The sequence below is a fragment of the Geotrypetes seraphini genome, chromosome 7 (assembly GCF_902459505.1).
Source record: "Geotrypetes seraphini chromosome 7, aGeoSer1.1, whole genome shotgun sequence".
Classification (NCBI taxonomy): domain Eukaryota; kingdom Metazoa; phylum Chordata; class Amphibia; order Gymnophiona; family Dermophiidae; genus Geotrypetes; species Geotrypetes seraphini.
The window spans coordinates 192,379,682-192,401,707 of record NC_047090.1 but is presented as its reverse complement, the minus strand read 5'-3'; the positions used below and the strand labels follow the sequence as shown (position 1 = coordinate 192,401,707).

At 43.5% G+C, this 22,026-nt stretch overlaps 1 protein-coding gene across 4 annotated transcripts in view; it reads left to right on the top strand.

Moving 5' to 3' along the window:
• TTLL5 (tubulin tyrosine ligase like 5) overlaps positions 1-22,026 on the top strand; it is a 602,590-nt gene that overhangs the window by 120,478 nt on the left and 460,086 nt on the right. For all 4 annotated transcript variants that reach the window (XM_033951293.1, XM_033951292.1, XM_033951290.1 and 1 more), the window contains one exon: positions 11,198-11,282. In XM_033951293.1, coding sequence (XP_033807184.1) covers positions 11,198-11,282 — 85 coding nt within the window. The remainder of the gene's footprint in view (positions 1-11,197; positions 11,283-22,026) is intronic.

The window sequence follows — 22,026 nt, the reverse complement described above, 5'->3', positions numbered from 1 at the left end:
TTCCGGAACCCGAGGAGATCGCAAAAGGAGACCAGGATGAAAATCTGGTCCAACTAGAGGTGAGCAAGGTGGATGTCCTCAGGCAGATAGACAGGCTAAAGAGCGACAAATCACCAGGTCCGGACGGCATTCACCCAAGGGTGCTCAAGGAACTAAGGAACGAAATAGCTGAGCCACTTCGACAAATATGCAACCTATCTTTAAAAACCGGTGAAATACCGGAAGACTGGAAAATAGCAAATGTCACACCCATCTTCAAGAAAGGCTCAAGGGGAGACCCAGGAAACTACAGGCCGGTGAGCTTGACCTTGGTCCCGGGTAAGATGTTGGAAGCGCTGATTAAAGACAGCATCTGGGAACACATCGAAAACACTGGGCAGCTAAAGCCGAGCCAGCATGGCTTCTGCAAGGGCAGGTCATGCCTCACAAACTTATTATACTTCTTTGAGGGGGTAAACAGCCAGGTGGATAAAGGGGAATCTATAGATATCATTTACCTTGACTTCCAAAAAGCCTTCGACAAGGTACCACACGAAAGACTGCTGAGGAAGCTATGGAAGCACGGGGTGCAAGGGGAGGTACACCGATGGATCAAAAACTGGCTGGCGGACAGGAAACAGAGGGTTGGAATAAAGGGCCATTACTCAGACTGGCAATGGGACACGAGCGGAGTTCCGCAGGGGTCGGTGTTGGGACCGCTCCTATTCAATGTATTTATTAATGACCTGGAGGCAGGTACAAAATGTGAGGTTATTAAATTTGTGGATGACACCAAACTATACAGCAGGGTTGAAAACACGGAGGACTGCAAAGATCTCCAAAAAGATCTGACAGCGCTGGAAGAGTGGGCAAAAAAGTGGCAAATGAGCTTCAACATAGGGAAATGCAAGGTCATGCACGTAGGGGAAAAGAACCTGATGTACACTTACACAATGGGGGGATCACCGCTAGGGGTGAGTGACATTGAAAGAGACCTGGGAGTGATGGTAGACACATCATTGAAGGCATTGGCGCAGTGCGCCGCGGCCTCAAGGAAGGCAAACAAAATGTTGGGCATCATTAAGAAGGGTATCACGACCAGGACGAAGGAAGTCATCCTGCCACTGTATCGTGCAATGGTACGCCCGCACCTGGAGTACTGTGTCCAGTACTGGTCGCCGTACCTCAAGAAGGACATGGCGGTACTTGAGAGAGTCCAGAGAAGAGCAACTAAGCTAATAAAGGGTATGGAGGACCTCTCATATACTGACAGACTGAAAAAGCTGGGGCTTTTCTCCCTGGAAAAGCGGAGACTTAGAGGAGACATGATAGAAACCTTCAAGATCATGAAGGGCATAGAAAGAGTAGATAGGGACAGATTTTTCAAATTATGGGGAACCACAAGTACAAGGGGGCACTCAGAGAAATTGAAAGGGGGAAGGTTAGAACAAATGGCAGGAAGTTCTTTTTCACCCAGAGGGTGGTGGACACATGGAACGCGCTACCGGAGGATGTGATAAGCAGGAGAACGCTACAGGGCTTCAAAGAAGGTTTAGATAGGTACCTGGAAGACCAAGGGATCGAGGGGTATAGATAGGAGTAGAGGTAGGTTATAGGGATAGGATTAGAGACAGTACAGAATTAGTCAGGGACACTGTTCAGGCAACTAGGCCTGATGGGCCGCCGCGGGAGCGGACCGTTGAGCGAGATGGACCTCTGGTCTGACTCGGCGGAGGCAACCTCTTATGTTCTCTTATGTTCTTATGGCCTGCTGGACTATATTGCTGGGCCTCATACATTTTCTCAGCACAATCTAGCAAGGTGTGGAATGGCTCATTTTCCCTATCTGCTAAAGTGGCCTTTATATCCTGTGGAACAATTTTCCTTTGAATCTCTATCAGGAGGGCATTTTTGCTGTATTTTTGAAAGTTATTTTGATGGATATGTAGTGGAGTGTTTTTTCTGAGATCAATGACTGCAATAGGCTCACATATGTGACACTGTATGTGTTAATAGTTGAGCGATTTTTCTGAGGTCTCTTTTTGATCCATTTTATCCACTGATTTTTAAGATTTTAATGTGTATAGATAACTCTATACACTATATTCCACTATATTGACTTGCATGTGACTTTATTCCACAGAAAGCCCATTTTAATGTTTGGATCTTCTGCCTCATCAGGGTTGGTTTCTAAATAAAAATGTATTTAACTTGCAAGCATAACTTTTAGGTGACTGCCTTTCCCTTCATGTCATAATTGTAAGTGGCCTGTTGGGCACAAGGGCTGTTTTGTATAGCCTGTAATGTTTAATCAACCTGCTCAAATGCAGGTAGGTTAGTTTACTACTACACATTTTCTCCCATGAAGGTATAGATAGAGAGGAATTGTCAGCAAGAATCAGAGCAAGTCCAGGGTATCAGAGTAATGTCTCTTATCAGACTGGTCCAGACCAATGGGTTATGTACCTCTACTAGTGGATGGAGACAGAGGAAGAAAATAGTTCTTGTGACTCACCCCTTAAGGGTATAATATAGCACAGAATGTTCAATATTTCCTCGTCTCCCAAGCGGACAGATGACGAGCTAACAGCCTGCTCCTGACCTGGGTTGTAACTAGTTTCAGTTGAGCTCTAACTGCCCTCATGAGGTTTTGTGCTCTTGAGACTGATTCTCAGTAGATTTTTGGGGGTGCCTATTTAGCTTTACCCCTCTCCTCAGGATCTCACTTGGAAGTTGGTGTTCCTGATTGCCCTCACATCTACTCGCAGAGTCAGTGAGCTGCAGGCTCTGGTTGCGGACCCGCCTTTTACTGTTTTTCATCATGACAAAGTGGTCCTTCGTACTCATCCTAAATTCTTGCCTAAGGTGGTTTCGGATTTCCACCTCAACCAATCCATTGTTCTTCCTGTGTTTTTTCCTAAGTCTCATTCTCATCCTGGAGAAGTAGCGCTACACACTCTTGACTGTAAGAGGGCGTTGGCTTTCTACCTGCAATGCACTCAAGCTCATCGGACGGCGCCTCAACTCTTCATATCGTTTGATCTGAATCGGTTGGGGCGTCCTGTCTCCAAGAGCACCTTGTCCAACTGGTTAGCTGCTTGTATTTCCTTCTGCTATGTTCAGGCTGGTCTCCCGCTGCAGGGTCGAGTCATGGGACATAAAGTCAGAGCGATGGCGGCGCCTCTCGCTTTCCTCAGGTCCACGCCTATTGAGGAGATCTGCAAGGCCGCCACTTGGTCCTGGGTTCATACCTTCACCTCGCACTACTGTCTGGATATTTTCTCCCGACGCGACGGCCAGTTCGGCCAGTCAGTTTTGCGTAATCTGTATTCCTAATTTGCCAACACTCCCGCCGTCCCATTCTGGTTAGCTTGGAGGTCAAAAAAGAAATATAAATGTGGGAGAAATTATTAATTATAAAATAAATTCACTAAAGACAAAAAATATAAATATAAGAATTCAATAATTTATCAACCTAATTATGAATTGTAAATCAAAATATTAAAAAACTAAATTATAAGTGAGTGCTCAGTTTATAATATCATTCAAACACAGCAGTGTTACAAAATAATGATATTGTATCTCTCCATCATTGCACCCACCTGCCTACCTACCATAATAATGATTGATGAAATGACCTGATGTTAATATATTTGGTCAACAACTAAAAAATGTTGTAAAAAGAAAAGATGGTACTTAGCTTCATATAAAGTTAGACAGTGTCTGGGTTCGGGTGTAAGAGGTCAAAAAAATCTCCTTTATATTTACTATTCCTGGGTTGAAATAAAGTTCAAAAAAGTTCAGGTGTTGTTGTGACAATAAATCCCCAAGAAAAAAATCCCAACGTGCAATATCAAGTCCACAATGTGAAGTGTAGTATAATGATCCACAAGACTCGGTCTTCACTGCTACTTCCTCAACACCGATTGTGTTTCACAGAAAATTGTATTTTTAATCTCCATCACTTCGGCACATCGCGTGAGTGAGCTTTAAGCATTAATGGCGGACCCACCTTTTACAGTGTTCCACCAGGACAAAGTAGTTTTTCACACCCATCTGAAATTCTTGCCAAAAGTGGTTATGGAATTTCATTTGAATCAATCGATTGTACTTCCAGTTTTCTTTCTGAAGCCTCATTGTCACCCTAGAGAAACAGCTCATCATATCTTGGACTGCATACGAGCATTAGCTTATTACTTACAAAGGACTCGGTCTCAACTGTTCATCTCCTTTGATCCCAACAGATTGGGCCGCTCAGTAACCAAGAGAACTATTTCCACATGGCTTGCGGCCTGTATTTCCTTCTGCTATGCTCAGGCTGGGCTGCAGCTCAGGGGGGGGGGGGGGGGGTGTATAACAGCACATAAAGTCCGAGCTATGGCAGCTTCAGTTGCGTTCCACTCCCATTGATAAAATCTGCAAAGCAGCTATTTGGTCCTCAGTTCATGTCTCACTGCTATTTGGAATCATATTCCAGACGAGATGGGCACTTTGGCCAAGCAGTCTTACAAAATTTATTTTCTTAAAGGCCAACTCTCCCTCTATCCCTCTGTAGTAAGCTAGGGTGTCCCATATGTGAGAATATGCTGCCTGCTTGTCCTAGGATAAAGCACAGGTCTAGAGACAGCAGGCAGATATTCTCACATCCCTCTTACCTCCCCTGGTTGGCTTCTTAACTTGTGGGCCTCAGCAGACGGGAAGTCAGTCACAAAGTTTCTTAACTTAGTGACAGTTCACTTTTTATACTGTCCGTATTGGGCTCCGTGGATGATGTCATCCATATGTGAGAATATCTGCCAGCTGTCTCCAGATAACATCCGTTACGGTAAGTAACTGTGCTTTCCATTCTGAGTGCTGTTAGCTTTGATATAGACTGTGGAAGCTTTACAGATGGTTGTATGGTGCAGTATGTATTGCATGTGGGTAATACTGTTGAGATGTTCTAGCCCATTCTTCTTTTTTTTTTTTTTTTTTTATAATTCTTTATTCATTTTCAAATTAAACAACAAAAGAATATATTATACAAATTATTCCACAATAGCACATTAATATCTACCACATAAAAATCTAGTGATACAATAACTCCCCCCCTACCACCCATCCTTCATCACATTTTCAATAGAAATATACACATATTATACATCATATTATAACATATGTAAAATTATTCCCAACTCCCTCCCCCCTTTAGTGTGCTGAAAAAGAAAAGGAAAAGAGAAGAATTGATGACTATTTATCACAATATTTTGCCAATGGCCCACATATTTTTATAAAGTTAGTATATGTCCCTCTTTGTACTGCTATTGCTCGTTCCATTTTAAATATATGGCATAAAGAATTCCACCAAAATGTATAACTAAGGTTACTGTGATTTTTCCAATTATTGGTTATATGTTGGATGGCAACCCCTGTCATGATTAATAAAAGCTTGTTGTTCTATGATGATATTTGACTCTTTTTCTCATCATCATGCCAAATAACACTGTATCATAAGAAAGTACAACATGATTTTCCAATAATGTATTTACTTGAGACCAGATTGAATTCCAAAATATCTTAATATAGGGACAATAATAAAGTAGATGATCTAATGTCCCAGGTTCCAGATTACAGTGCCAGCATTTATTGGACTTAGAACTATCTAGTTTTTGTAAACGAACAGGGGTCCAAAACACTCTATGTAACAAAAATAACCAAGTTTGTCTCATAGATGCTGACACTGTACATCTCATTCTCCAAGACCAAATTTGTGGCCATTGAGATGCAGAAATTTGGTGCTTGATCTCAATGCTCCAAATGTCTCTCAGACCATTCTTTGGTTTTTTATTCAAGTATCCAGATAATAATTTATACCACAATGCAGCTTGATGACCTAGGAAGTCTGCTTGGAAGCATAGGAACTCCAAACTATACTGACTGTTCAAAGTCTTCCTTTCAGGGAACCCTACCTGAATGGCCTGCTTCAACTGCAACCATTTAAAACTTTGTGTTTTACCAAGACCAAATCTATGTTGCAGATGTGAAAATTCAAGCAGTTTACCATCCGAAATAACATCATTTAGAGATCGAATGCCTGCAATAATCCAGTTCTTCCAAAGGACTTGAGCGCCGCCTATTTTAATCTTGGAGTTTATCCATAAGGATTGATTAGTTGACTTATTAATTGGGATAGGTGTTAAATTACTGGTATATCTCAACGTTTTCCAAGTATCCATTAACATTTTATTTTCCCTATATCTCCTAGGCATGTTAATACTTGGAACATGAACTAAATTCAAAGGAAACAAGAGGCGCCATTCTAAATACAACCAATCTGGTGCATTATCTATGAGTTCTGGGAGGATCCAATACAAACCCTGACGTAAAATGTAGGCTTGATGGTACCTATAAAAATTTGGAAAATTTACCCCGCCCTCCTCAATTGATCTTTGCAAGGACACTAAAGCAATTCTAGGCATTTTGCCAAGCCAAAGAAATTTCGTAAGAATACCATTAAGCTTTTTATAAAAGGACCCCTGAAAATAAATCGGTATCATACTCATTTGGTAACAAACCACAGGCAAAATAATCATTTTAATCGTTTGAACTCTCCCCCACCAAGAAAGATGTAAGGGATTCCATTGCTCACATAACTCCGTAACTCTTTTTAATACAAATTTTTCATTTTCCTTTACTGTATCATCAATTGTACTTTTAATTTGAATACCAAGATACTTAAATCCATCCTCTTTCCATATAAATGGAAAAGAATCAAATAATCATTTTAGACAATAAACATTTAAAGGTAAAATTTCTGATTTACCCCAATTAATTTTATATCCTGAAAATTTACCAAATAAATCAATCAATTCCAACAAACAAGGTAAGGTAGACTGGATTTCTCAAATAAAGCAGAATATCATCTGCATATGCCGAAATCTTATATTCCATATCAGAATAAGGAATACCCTGTATCCCCTTTGCTTGTTGCATAGCTAACAATAAGGGTTCTAATACTATATCAAATAACAAAGGAGATAAAGGACAACCTTGTCTAACTCTCTTCTGCAATCGAAAACTCTCAGACAACGTATTATTAATATTTAATCTTGCAACAGGGAATCTATACAATGTTTTTATTATTTGTATAAATCCAGAGCCTATATCAAACCAATCTAAAGCTTGATACATGAAATCCCATTCTACCCTATCAAAAGCTTTCTCTGCATCTAATGAAACAGCAAAAGCCGGCTCTACCAAATTTTTTGATAAATTTAACATATGGAACGCTAATCTAGAGTTATTAGAGGAATGTCTTTTAGCAACAAACCCAGTCTGGTGCATATCTATAATATAAGGGAGAGCTTTAGATAATCTCAAAGCCACAATTTTCTCCAGAAGCTTATTATCCACATTTATTAAAGATATAGGCCTGTAGTTTGAAACCAAAGTGGGATCTTTGTTTGGCTTAGGCAAAACGATTACTAATGATTCAGCCATAGTACCCTTAATATGACCTTTTATAAGTTGTGTTTGATATAAATTTAATAAATAAAGTGAAAGGACATTTTGAAATGTTTTATAAAATTCTACTGTATATCCATCATCACCTGGAGCGGATCCAACTCTAAGAAACTTCAACGCTGATTCTAATTCTTTTATAGATATAGATTCATCTAAACTTCTTTTTATATGATCTGGAACTTTAGGTCCAATAATTAAATCTAAAAAATTTAAACCATCCTTTTGCCTCTCCATATAAGGCTCAGAAGAATACAGGTTTTTATAAAATTTCAGAAACTGCTTTAATATTTGATCAGTTTGATTATTAATAATACCTTTATCATCTTTTATTGCATTAATGTTGGTTCTTCTTTTCTTTGCCAATAATTTTCCCGCCTTATTAGAATTTCCGTAATACATTGTCTGGAAAACAAATCTCTTCTTTTCATTTTTGAAGCTAATTCATTATATTTACTTTTTGCTTTTAAAAGAGCTTGCAATACATTATGTTCCCATTTGCTTATCAATTTGGATTCTAATTCTTTAATTTCTTTTTCTAAATTCAAAAACTGCATTTTAATCTGTTTCCTAATATAAGCAGAATAGGAAATAATATAACCTCTCATAGTCACCTTAAAGGCATCCCATAGATTTTCAATAGATGTATCTTCTACTAAATTAAATTGAAAGAATTTCCTAATTTGTACTTTAAAATCTGCCAAAAATTTGTCATCCACAAGCAATGCATTATCAAATCTCCATAGAGGTCTTCTATTATCTAATTGATCTATTTGTAATTCCACCCATATTCCAGCATGATCCGAAATAATAATTGGATCAATGGAAGCTTTAAGCACATGTTGAACTTTATGAGATGAAACAAATATATAATCAATTCTCGAAAAAGACTTATGGACCTGTGAACAGAACGAAAATTCCATTTCATTAAAATGAAGAATACGCCATAAATCTTTTAAATCACATGATTGAACCAAATTATTCAAACCTAAAGATTTTATATTTTTACTTGGTTTTTTTATCCATTAATGGATCCATTACAGCGTTGAAATCTCCACCTACCACTAAATTAGAAGTAGCCAGTGGTAATAACAAGCTCTGCAAATTTTTAAAAAAGTCTTGTTGGTTCGAATTAGGGGCATATATATTAAACAACGTCAGGGTATTATTTCCCAAACTCATATCTACGTGTAACCACCTCCCATGTAGATCTGAGTTTACTAATTTAAAAGTGGCCGTACATTTTTTATTTATGAGAATTGCTCTCCCATGCAGGGCCGGCAAGATCGACGAGTTATTTTTAGCTGGGCCGGAGAGATTATGGGGAGCCTCTGACAGTGGCTTTCTCCCCTCTCTGCAGCTCTCCTTTACTTCCCAGTGCAGCGATTCACAAAGGCAGCCTTGGGGCTTTTGCTGAGTTGCGGCTGCCTCTGATGATGCAACTTCCTCTTTCCTCAGAGGTACGCACCCCAATAAAGGGCACGAGGCTGCCTTCCTGAATCGCTGCACTGGGAAGTAAGGAGAGCTGCTGGGAGGGAAGAAAGCCACTATTGTAGTCTGGGTAGCTGATGGGCAAGGGAAAAAAAGGGACAGCTGCTACTGGAGAGGGAGAAGGAGAGATGCTGCTGGGAGGGGAGGAGGGAAAGAAATCTGGGAAGCTGCTGGGCAAGGGAAAAAAAGGGACCTGGAGGGAAGGAGAAGGAGAGATACTGCTGGGAGGCGAGGAAGGGAAGAGAGTTACTGCTGGACAGGAGGAGGAGTGAAGGGAGAAGGAAAAAAGGAAGGAAACAGCTGGCAGGGAGATTAGAGGAGGGGAAGGGGAGAGACAGGCATGAGAAAGTAGAGAGATTGATGATGGGAAGGGGTCAACAGAAAAAAAAGCAGAGAGGGACAACGATGGTAGATCTGGTGTAGGAGAGATAAAAATGAAGAGAGCAGTGAAGCTGGAATGAATCACGTAAAAAGGAGAGAGGGGGGCACAGGCTGGATGGAAAGGGGAGAGGGGCATAGAAAGAAGACAGATATCATATGGAAGGGGGAGAGGACAGACAGTGGATGGAAGGGCCAGATGCTGAATTGAAGAGACAGAGAGGGCAGACACTGGAAGGGAGTGAAAAGAAGATGAAAGCAGAAACCAGAGACGACAAAAGGTAGAAAAAAATAATTATATTTCTATCTTGTGATTAGAATATATCAGATTTGAAATATATATCCTGCTAGAGCTGGTGTTGGACATAACTGGGGACTGCAGAGCCCAGGCAGTGCTTCTTTAGCTTCCAGCTGGCTTAGGGTTCTCTCTCTGACCAGGGGGCAGTCGCCCTAGTTGCTCTCCCCTAACACTATTCCTGTCATGTGTGACTGCTGTATTCTGTTAGCATGATATTTCTGTGTACCATTCTATAATAATTTGGCTTGTTCAGTTTTCTTGATAGTAGAGGGGATATATGTGAAGGGGGGAGGGGAGACAGGGGTTTTGTTGGTCCTTGCTCTGTATATTTATATTTATAAAATGACAGTTGTACAGAATATTGTTTCTTTTTATACTTTAATAAAATACATTCAATATAAAATCATAACTGAGGCTTGTGTGGATGGGATCGGATGATTTGCGGAGACCGAGCTCGCGGAGATGGGACGGAAATAGGGTTTTTAAATTATAGTCCTAGTAGTTTGCCGGTCCACAAAATAATTATTTTATTTCTGCCGGTCCATGGGTGTAAAAAGGTTGAAGAACACTTTTCTAGCCAATGAGCTGACACTTTCTATGTATGATGCTGTACAGTGGATATGTTAATCTTGCTATAAATGGTTCAGGTACAGATAAGCTTTGCTTTATTTGTCTTTGTGTTCCTGCTAGACAGCTTAACTATTCCCTTCTAGACCTTGAGATAGAATATTAAACCCAGCTGAGAGACAGAATTAGAATAATCAACTGTATACTATATTTGCAGCAGATATTGTTCATAGAAAGCAAAGAAAGAAGTACATAGCTCTTTTTGGTGGTCTCTGCTTCATAGAATAATTTTGCTGTAGCCTTCAATCCATAGCCCTATTCTCCACTGCCCTCCAACCCAACCAGCAGATTAACCGTTCCCCTTAACTGTGTCCATGACATCCTGTTTGTCTGTTTAGATTGTAAGCTCTTTGGAGCAGAGACTGTCTTCTTTGTGACTCTGTACAGTGCTGCGTGCGTCTGGTAGCGCTATAGAAATAATTTGTAGTAGTAGTAGAATGTCATGAAAGGTCTGTCTGTCTGTCTGTTTCGTAGCTTAGCCTAATTTCTGCCATAAGTTCAGTCTCCTGTTGTTGTATGTGACAGCAGATAGTGTCGCACATCTTGCCATCTTTTCTCCTTACACATGAGCGATGTGTACTTAGCAAAGTTTCTCAACCGTTCATTTTTAAAAATTTATTTTTCATGTTTTAACAGGTTTAATAATCAGGTTCAAGGAGTACAGTATTCACAAAGAAAAATACGTACCTTTGCTCTTCAGCATGTGGCTAAGTTTACAATGAAAATACCCTTGACCCCTTTCTTGCCCCTTCATAATTCAACTCCCTCCCACTCCCCATTAAAACATACAACACTATTGCCGGGAGTGGACAAAATTGCATAAGATTGCCTTCCAAGGTCTATACCATGAAATTCCTCAACTGTTCTTTTGATAACTATATCTATGATAACTGTCTTCTTCAACTGATCTCATCTTTTCTATAGGATTCAAGTTTGATGTCCGGCTCTATGTGTTGGTAACTTCCTATGATCCTCTTGTTATCTATCTTTATGAAGAAGGTTTGGCCAGGTATGCATCCCTTACTGTCTGCTACTGTTTGAAGGGTGCTGCTTGTCTGGGTGGGTCACAGAGGTTGTAAGGATAAGCTGCTGTACTGTTTCCAGTTAGAATTGTATTTCACTTTGAGCAAATACCAGCCAAGCAGTGTACTTTGCTCAAATTGTGTTGCTGCACTACCTCCCAATCTTGAATTACCCCATTGAGCCCAGCAGCAGACAATATATTTAAACCTATCATACCTTGTTGCTGTGGAGTCCAATTTTAAATTTAGAGCTCTTAATTCCATGGCAGCAGATGATAACAGATACTTCTGCTACTGAACTCGATAAGGTAATTGAAGAACATGGTTTGGTGGTGGTACGGCAACACATCTGGAGGTAAATTTTGTGATTTCTGTGTTCAATTTCTGCCGGTTTTATTAGAAGCTTTATGTAGCATGGGGAAAAAGGGAAAGTGAGATAATAGGTGGAAAGTAGAAGGGGAGGAGTGAGGGTGAGATCCCTGTCCCTGTTGCTTTAGGCGGGGGCTAACATTTTGAATATACTCTTTGATAGGAATGTCAGTCTTATAATTGTGATTAAGCTCAAATCTTTTTCATGGAATTTCAAGGCAAGTTGCATTCAGGTACAGTTGGCATTTCCTTGTCTCCAGGCTGCTTCCAGTCACTAATGCTTGTTAACACTGTTAATGTTTAACTTGACCTCAGTGCAATGAGACCTGGTTACAAGCACTAATGAACTAATGCACCTTACTCCCTCCAAGTTTTTACTTTTGCATGGCTATGGCTGCATATACAGGAATCACCAAATTTAGGGGGTGTTGATAATAGGAGCTGCATTTGAAAGAACCTTACTAAGATGTGGGGGCAGAATCTATCCATTTGATCAATTGGGACACAAAGATCTCTATTTCTGCATTCATATTACAATGATTTGATATATCTAAAGCTAAGTAAGATTCCTCACTTCCTTTTCTTTTCTCCACAAATGAAATAAATCTAATATAAAAAAGGCTTGGCTCAAGACATAGGAATAATAGAAGATGATGGACAAAACATCCACCCCCTACATGAACCTACTAGCCTGCCAATTATCGAGTGCCATGACCTGCCTCTGCTACATAACACCAGGGAAATGGAACACAGCAAAATTGGAATTTGAAGAATTTATATTCCAAAATTCCATCACAGAAGCATACACTTTGATCCTAGGAGATCTAAACCTTCACCTTGAAGACAAATCTTCCAAACAAGTAGAAAGCCTTCTGTCTTTACTTAAAGCTCTATCCTACAAGATTCTAGACCCCCAAGCCACACATGAGAAAGGCCATCAGCTTGACATAGCAGCCTTCATGTTCCAACAACCCACCCCACCAGAGATTCACACCATGAATGGAGCCTGGTCTCGTTCCCTCTGGTTAGACCACTACATATACACCTTCAAAATCAACAGGGCACGGGAAAACAAACAAACAAAATAACCAAAGTTTAATCTACGAAGCACATCAAAAGATCGATCTGCCCAAATTCTAGAACAAAGCAAATGCTATGATCCAAGATGGTAACCCCAAAGATTTCATTTCCCACTGGTGCAAATTAAGTATAAAAATAGTAACAGCAAGCAAGTAGAATATTCCTTATAATAGATTAAACAATAGTGTATTCAGGAACACACTAATACTTGAAGAAATAAATTGCAATTTTCAATCACTGGTGGAGAAAAGATCTCAGTGTTACGTTGGATCAAAATTCAAAATCCTCCAGACATAACATCTTCAAATAATAATCTGAAGGTGTGAACACATCCTTGGTCTGAAAAACTCCACATTCATTCATTCATTCATTCAATGTTTGAGTAAAAATATTACATTAATCAACAAAACTCAAAACAAAGAAATAAATTGAAAGACTTATATGCTGCAAAAATCTTCTTAGTATAGTAGGTAGGCAGAAGCTAAAGGTAATAGAAGGTCTGGAATTTATTCCATCTACAATTATGTTTATCCAACGGACCCCTTCCAATATTTCAAATATAGTCTTCCAGGCTCTAGTGTCAGCTCGCTGGCTGCCCGTAGCCAAATGTGTCTTCAAGAGTCTGATGCTAGTATTCATATCCTTGTACGACATGGTGCCAGGCTACGTGATGGCAAATCTTCCTTCGTATGTACTGAACAGGCTTTTCTGCTCCCAGGACGAAATACACCTCAAAACGCCCCTTGGTCTTGCCCTTCAACTGCAAACTGCCAAACTATGTTCCTACTCCCACTTCATACTGAGCCACTGGAATCAACTGTCCCTGCAGAACAGATCCCTTGAAGGTCTCCTCAACTTTAGGAAAGCAATAAAAGCATACCTCTTCTTTAGCAACTCTCTAGACCAGTATAGGTATCTTACAAGTGGGTATATATCTCATCATGACCAGCAGGTGGAGATTGAAACAAAACTGTGGAATAGTACATAAAAGGTACCTTTCACTATTCCTCTCAGTCTTCTTTCAGTCTCAGCAGGTGTGAGGAGCTGTATCTATCTCCCTTGGTAAGGCTTTTGGAATTTGTTTAAGGATCCTGGTCCCCTTTTTTGTGCCAGATAAAGCTTTGGTGGGCCCTGTTTTGGGGATCCGTCCCACCTCGGGGGTGTCGAACCCTGCGGGTATCATGCTGGGTCCCTCCCCCCTTTCCTCTACCTTCCTAACATTTTTTTGAAGGTGTCTCAGCAGTAAGCCTTGCCCCCTAATTCAAGCAAGGCATACTGCTTTGAGAGCCAGTGGAGTCTGTTCTGTGAAAAAAAAAAAAATCCTGAGGTAGTGCCGGTCTGAAGGGTTGCTTTCCTTTTAAATATGCTGTAAAATACTGTATTTTTTAACTAACCGGCACTTTTCTTTTAGCTAGGTCGCGTATGGAGCAATTGAGCACTTCTTAGGGGATGAGGTGCTCAATTTGGTCCAGACGCAAGGCACTCGCGGCTGGCCTGAAAACAGCTGTTTGGGCCGGTACGGTAGTGGAGCCTTGTTGGCCGTGGCAGCAGGCGTCCAGGGCTCCCCGTCGCTAGTCGGCAGGGAGCATTGGGGAAGCCCGGTCTTCCCCCACCGACCACGGAGGGATTCCCTCTCGGCTGTTTCTTTAACAGCCGGCTTGCTTGCTTTAGCGGCTGGGACAGTTCAGGCTTCCCAGCCGCTACAGGCCCTAGAGGGTTTTTTTTGGTAGGAACTTCGCCAATTTTACGGACAGGACCCTCCATTTTGCCTGCAACCTCGGGTGACCTTCCCCCTGTATTGGAAACACAGGGGCAGGTTTCTGCTGGGTCCCCTGCTGTGGCAGGGAGTTCCATGGAATCCCTGGGTTTTTTTCCCCTCTGATTTAATTTTTGCTTTGTGTAGAGTCTATTTTCATGCGGCTGGGGGTCCCGCATGCGCCCAGGGGGTTTCAAGGGGGGGTCCCTCCGCACCCCCTGTGGCTTTGCCTCGCTCTACACCTTTGGCGTCCCCTCTTCCTCCTCCCTCGTCCAAGTGCCTGAGGGTGTCTTGGGATGAGGATTTGTTGTCAGAGGAGCGTGTAAGCCTGGATGAGAACCCAGACCCTCGTTTGTATCCCATCCAGGATGGGGATGGGGCTACCTTGAAGTTGCCAGTTGTGGATGCGGTGGTCTCGGCAACTGCTAAGTGGCATACCATGCCTGGTGAGGGCGGTTCTGCCTTCCGGGACTCTGAGGAGCGTAAGTTGGAGACCATTCTTAAACAGAATTTTGATGTCACGACTATTTGTGGGGGGGCTGGTGGCTCACGCCGTTTTTCTGTGGGCCGAGCGTGTCCTGGATCGTGAGTCTGATGACTGGTCCTTGGTGGATCAAGAGGTGGCAAACATTGAGATGGCTACCTTGTTCCTCTCGGATGCCCTTTATGACTCTATGTTTCTATGATGTCTGCCAAGTCTATGGCTTTTGGAGTGGCCATGCGTTGTACCTTGTGGCTTCACGCTTGGTCGGCAGATGCCGCGTCCAAAACTAAGCTCACAAAATTTCGCTTTCGGGGGTCCTTTTTATCTGGAGAAGATTTGGATAAGTTGGTTCAGACTTTGATGGACTCTAAAGTGCCCCGCCTGCCTGAGGACCTTGCCTTCCCGGAGGCTCTGGGTAATACTGCCCTGGGGTGTTTGCGGGAGTTCCGCTGCTACTGCCCTGAGAGTGGGGCTGCTATTTCTCCGGCTTCGAGATTTTCCCAGGGTCGTTTTTATCAGTGCATGCAGTCCTTTCGGGGAGCCTGTCAGGGGGCTGGGAATCTCTCCACCGTTTCCCCTGCTGACCAATGACTCCTGGTTTGTTTGTTTTTTTTCAAATTCTTTATTCATTTTTTCATCTTATAACAAGTACACAATATTATATCATTTAAAACTTTTACACATCACTTGAACTTCTTTCTATTGTCCTCGTAAGTGCATAAAATTTATTCCCTCCCCACCCACCCTTCCCTCAAATATTTCAATCAAAAATATCATAAATATTGTATTCTTAATTATTGATGAAACCTATAAAATAGAACATTATACCATCCCCCTCCCCCCTATATATAAAATAACTGTCAGTGGAAAATGATGTCTAATTGACCAATGACTCCTTGCTGATGCCCCCTTTGGTTCTGTTGAGTGCCTGGCTGTGCAAGTTTTTTTCCCAAATGGGCTGAGATCATGTCCGATCAGTGGGTCCTGGAAGTGGTGCGAGATGGATATGCTCTGGAGTTTGCCCGCTCTCTGCCAGATCATTTCTAGCTTCTCCATGTCAGATGGCATGGTAGACGCAGGCCTTTCGCCAGACCCTTCAATGCTTGCTAGATCTCCAAGCAGTTGGTCCAGTATCCCCTCAGGAGTGTGACACTCAATTTACTTTGTGGAGCCCAAGAAGGAGGAGACCTTTTGGCCCATCTTAGATTTAAAGGGGGTCAACAGGGCTCTCAATATTCCCTATTTTTGCATGGAGACGCTGTAGTCTGTCATTCTGGTGGTTCAGCCAGTGGAGTATATGACTTTTCTCGATTTGATGGAGGCCTACTTGCATGTTCCAATTCAGGCCTCCCATCAGCGCTTCCTTCGCTTTGTGATCTTGGGTCAGCACTATCAGTTCTGTGTGCTTCCTTTTGGTCTAGGCATGGCTCCCCGGACGTTCACCAAGGTTATGGTGGTCATCGCAGCGGCCTTGCGGACACAGGGCATTCTGGTGCACCCCTACCTGAACGACTAGTTGATTTGTGCAAAGTTGTTTCAGGAGAGTACCGGGTCACGGCTTGGGTGGTGGAGTTCCTTCAGTCGCTGGGGTAGGTGGTCAACCTTTCCAAAAGTTGGTTGGCCCCATCTCAGCATCTGGAGTACCTTGGGGTTCTATTAGACACCTCCTTGGGGAAGGACTTCCTCCCAGAGGTCCGGGTAAGCAAATTGCAATCTAATTCGCCTGCTTATGGTGTCCTGGTGTCCTCGGGTACAGGATTTCCTCCAAGTCTTGGAGTCGATGGCGGCTTCCCTAGATGTGGTGAGGTGGGCGCAGGCCCACATGCGTCCCCTTCAGTATGCTCTGCTTCGGAGGTGGTCGCCCTAAAGGCAGTCTGGATCTCCCTGTTCCTCTGCAGGGCTTGGCACGCTGCAGTCTTCGTTGGTGGCTCCAGACCGCCTCTCTTGTTCAGAGGACGAGTATAGATGAACTACAGTGGACAGTGCTTCTAACAGATGTCAGTCTTCTCAGTTGGGGAGCTCAGTGTCTAGCTCGCTTAGCTCAGGGCACCTGGTCCACGGAGGAGGTGTCTTGGTCGATCAATGTTCTGGAGACCAAAGCCGTCCATTTGGCGCTGTTAGTCTTTTGCTCCTTTTTGACGGGCAAGTCAGTCAGGATTCTGTACGACAATGCCATGACAGTGGCCTATGTCAATAGTCAGGGGGGCACCAAGAGCACTCAGGTGGTGCAGGAGGTGGCTCTGCTCATGGTCTGGGCAGAGTCTCACCTTCAGGACATCTCCGCCTACCACATAGCCGGAGTGGAAAATGTTCAAGCGGACTTCCTCAGTTGTCACGTGCTAGATCCTGGAGAGTGGTGTCTAAGTCACATGGCCTTTCAGTTGATAGTGCAGTCTTGGGGTCAGCTCCTCATGGACCTGTTGGCCATGAGTGTCAACGCCAAACCACCCCGTTTCTTCAGTCGTCGCAGAGATGGTCAGGCCGAGGGCCTGGATGCTCTGGTTCAACCATGGCCAACGGAGGGGCTGTTGTATGTGTTTCCTCCGTGGCCATTAGTGGGCAGTGTTCTACTCTGCATTGTTCATCACCCAGGCCTGATGGTTCTAGTGGCTCCGGATGTGCCCCGACGTCTGTGTTAAGTGGATCTGGTGTGGCATCTGGTGTCAGATTCTCTTCCTTTGCCTCTTTCATCCGATCTTCTGACTCAGCCCCATTTCCATGTTCGATCTGGGTCCCTTTTGTCTTACAGCTTGGCTCTTGAAAGGGAACGCCTAGGTAAGAAGGGATATTCCGATAATGTGATCTCCACCCTCTTGGGGTCCCGGAGACTTTCTACATCTCAGATCTATGTGCGGGTTTGGCGTACCTTTGAGGGCTAGTGTGGGGCGTGTAGAGTGGTCTCTTTTCGCGCTTCCCTGCCTAACATCTTGGAGTTCTTGTAGGATAGCCTGGACAGGGGCCTGCCTTGGTCTTCTCTCCAGGTTCAGTTGGCGGCTTTGCCAGCCTTTCGTGGGTTGTTATGAGGTCAGCGGCTGACTACTGTTCCTGATCTCGTTTACTTCTTATGGGCAGCCAAAAGCCTCCCTTGCAGCCATCAGTTCCATATTGGGATTTGAATCGTCCTGTCCGGGGTGGTGCGCCCCCCCACCCCCCCATTTTGAGCCTGCTCGTTGAAGGACCTTACTCTTAAGGAACATAAGAAAATAAGGATTGTCACTGCTGGGTCAAACTAGTGGTCCATTGTGCCCAGCAGCCCGCTCACGCGGCAGCCCTTAGGTCAAAGACTAGTGCCCTAACTGAGATTAGCCTTGCCTGCGTACGTTCCTATTCAGCAGGAATTTGTCTAACTTTGTCTTGAATCCCTGAAGGGTGTTTTCCCCTATAACAGCCTCCGGAAGAGCATTCCAGTTTTCTACCACTCTCTACCTTGGAGAGGGTGAACAACCTGTCTTTATCTACTAAGTCTATTCCCTTCATTATCTTGAATGTTTCGATCATGTACCCTCTGTCTCCTGTTTCAATGGAAAAGAGGCCCAGTTTCTCTAATCTCTTGCTGTACGGCAAGTCTTCCAGCCCCTTAACCATTTTAGTCGCTCTTCTCTGGATCCTTTCGAGTAGTACTGTGTCCTTCATGTATGGTGACCAGTGCTGGATGCAGTATTCCAGGTGAGGGCGTACCATGGCTCAGTACAGCGGCATGATAACCTTTTCCGATCTGTTCATGATCCCCCTTCTTAATCATTCCTAGCATTCTGTTCACCCTTTTCGCCGCACATTGCGCGGACAGCTTTATCGACTTGTCGACCAGAACTCCCATGTCTCTTTCCTGGGGGGGTCTCCAAGTACTGCACTGGACATCCTGTATTCGTGTATAAGATTTTTGTGACCGACATGCATCACCTTACACTTATCCACGTTGAACCTCATTTGCCATGTCACAGCCCATTTTTTGAATGTGTTTGTCAAGTTGCTGGTCTTTACAATCCTCCTGGTGGCTATTACTTCTGCTAGATGTGTTTCGGAGCTGCAGGCTCTCTCTTGTAGGTCTCCCTTCCTGGAGTTTTTAGGGAGCGGGTAGTGTTGAGGCTTGTCCCTTCCTTTCTGCCAAAGGTAGTTTCTCCTTTTCATGTCAATCAAGCAGTGGTCTTCCCAGTGTTGGATAGTCGAGAGGGTTCTTCTGAGCAGAAACTGTTGTTGGGGTCTTCGCTTTTATGTGCAGAGGACCCAGGAGTTCAGGAAATCAGATCATTTCTTTATCCATTTTGTGGGTCCTCATAAGGGGGATGGCGCTTCTAAGGCTACCATTGCATGTTGGATCAAAGAGACTATTGCGTCCGCATATCTTCTTCAGAAAAAGCCTGTTCCGGAATTTCTCAAGGCTCATTCCACTCGGGGTCAGGTGGTGTGTTGGGCTGAGTCATTGCTAGTACCTCCGATGGACATTTATAAGGCTTCTGTTTGGTCTTCCTTGCATTCCTTTGTTAGACACTACTGTATGGACGTTCAGGCGCGTCAATGAGGGAGAATAAGGAGGACGACCTTCATGAGAGACATTGGGTTAACTGAATTAAACTTACCCAAGCCTTATGAACAATGCAAAAAGTGCTTAGTTTTCTGTCAGGCACAAATAATACTTTTGCAGGAGGACTTCATCTCTGCCCTAGAAACTAGCAAATGCCTGCTGACTGACCGCATTAGATGTTCTGGGACTTTTCCAAGAAAGTGCTTGGGTCACAGGAAAACCAAACCACATGAATCTAGGTCAAAATGACTTGCAAAAAGAAAACCAAACCACATGAATCTAGGTCAAAATTACTTACCAGAAGTCATACTAACAGCAAGTGAAAAGAGCTGACGGCAGGGAGCACAGAGAGGAGCAGGGAGAAGGAGGAGACTAGTAAGGAGAAAAGAAGTGTAGAAAAAAGCAAAAACCACCAACGGGGAGCAGAGAGAGCAGGCAGGAAGGAGCAGGAAGCTAGGGGCAGCGGCGAGAGTAAGCTCTACCCACTCCCATCGCATCAACAGTCACCGCCCAAACTCCCCCATAAAAGGGGAGGAGCCAATGGCGCGCAGCAAAGGCACTCGCCTTAGCGAGAGCGCCATTGCGAAGAGCCTTAAGAAGGGCAGACTCACCACACCAACGGACACCAAGGAAGGACAATCGAGGTAAGGAAGCCAACAAATAACACAGCTAAATAGCCGAACAAGTACATAAAAACAAAGCAGACACAGAGGACACATAGATAAGTAACAACAGCAGGGCACCAACAAACACAGAACACCACAACACTAGTCAACACTAGACAAACACGGCACATTAGGAGTGGATACAGGGAAAACCATATAACTAGGAAATAGAGAAGTAGCAAGCAGCAGGCACAGAAGAGAAGACACACTCACACAAGCAAAAAGGAACCAGTGAAATAAGAGAGTACTCCAGAAAGGCGGACAGCAATGGAAGCAGAGGGAATCCAGAAGACGAGCTTTCCAGTGTTATGCACAGACTGTCATATGTATGACTACCTCCCCTCCGGGAGGCAGTCATGAATCGGTTCAGCGGACGGCCACCAGGATGATCTCGGGGCTCAAGGGTCTCTCGTATGAAGAGAGACTGAACAAATTGCAGCTCTACACTCTTGAGGAACGTAGGGAGAGGGGAGACATGATCGAAACATTTAAGTACCTCACGGGACGTGTCGAAGTGGAAGATGATATTTTCTTTCTCAAGGGACCCTCGGCCACAAGAGGGCACCCGCTCAAACTCAGGGGCAGAAAATTTCATGGCAACACCAGAAAGTATTTCTTCACAGAGAGAGTGGTTGATCATTGGAACAAGCTTCCAGTGCAGGTGATCGAGGCAGACAGCGTGCCAGACTTTAAGAATAAATGGGATACCCATGTGGGATCCCTACGAGGGTCAAGATAAGGAAATTGGGTCATTAGGGCATAGACAGGGGGTGGGTAAGCAGAGTGGGCAGACTTGATGGGCTGTAGCCCTTTTCTGCCGTCATCTTCTATGTTTCTATGGTGTCAGGAGCTGAAAAACTTGAAGAGAGAAGTCAGGCAACTGAAGGACAGGATTCATGAGCTGGAAGGACTCTACCTCACAGAAGACCCACTCAGATCAGTGGAGGACTTCATGAGAGGGAGGCACATTGAGGAAGAAGTCAGAGAACTCGAGGAATTCATTGAGGAGGCCTACAGGAGGAGGGTGGAAGAACACGAACATCAGAGGAAAGATGAAGACACACCAACATGGAAGGGAGAATAAGTGGAAGATGACTCCAAGGAAGATACCCACAGAGGAATCCCGTAGGAAGGAGAGGAATGGTCTAGTCCAGGGGTGCCCACACTTTATGGGCTTGCGAGCTACTTTTATAATGACTAAGTCAAAATGATCTACCAACAATAAAATTAAAAAAAAACACAAAGCACACTGAAAGGCAGAGAAAATGTTAATTATTCATATTCCGGGTTTTTTCAAAGAGGTCACGGCAGATGACTATATGCAATGTCACCTCAGTAACAAAATACAAAAATAGACAAATACACCCCCTCCCTTTTTACTAAACCACAATAGTAGGTTTTAGCACGGAGTTACGCTGAATGCCTCGTGCTGCTCTCAATGCTTATAGGCTCCCTGCACTAAAAAACGCTATTGCGGTTTAGTAAAAGGGAGCCATAGTGCAAAATATAGCAGATATAAATTCTCAAAACCGACACATTTTGATCACTAAATTGAAAATAAAATCATTTTTCCTACCTTTGCTGTTTGGTGATTTCATGAGTCTCTGGTTGCACTTTCTTCTTCTGACTGTGCATTCAATCTTTCTTCCTTTCTTTCAGCCTCCTGTATGTTTCCTCTCCTCCAGACCTCATTCTCTCCCCCAACTTTTTCTTTCTGTCTCCCTGTTCCCCCTTCTTTCTGTCTCCCTGTCTGCCCCCTTTCTTTCTTTCTCCGTGCCCTTCCCCAAGCCACTCAGTTTGCTGCCACCGCTATCGGGGAACAGCCCCCAAGCCACCGCCATCCCAAGCTTTCCCT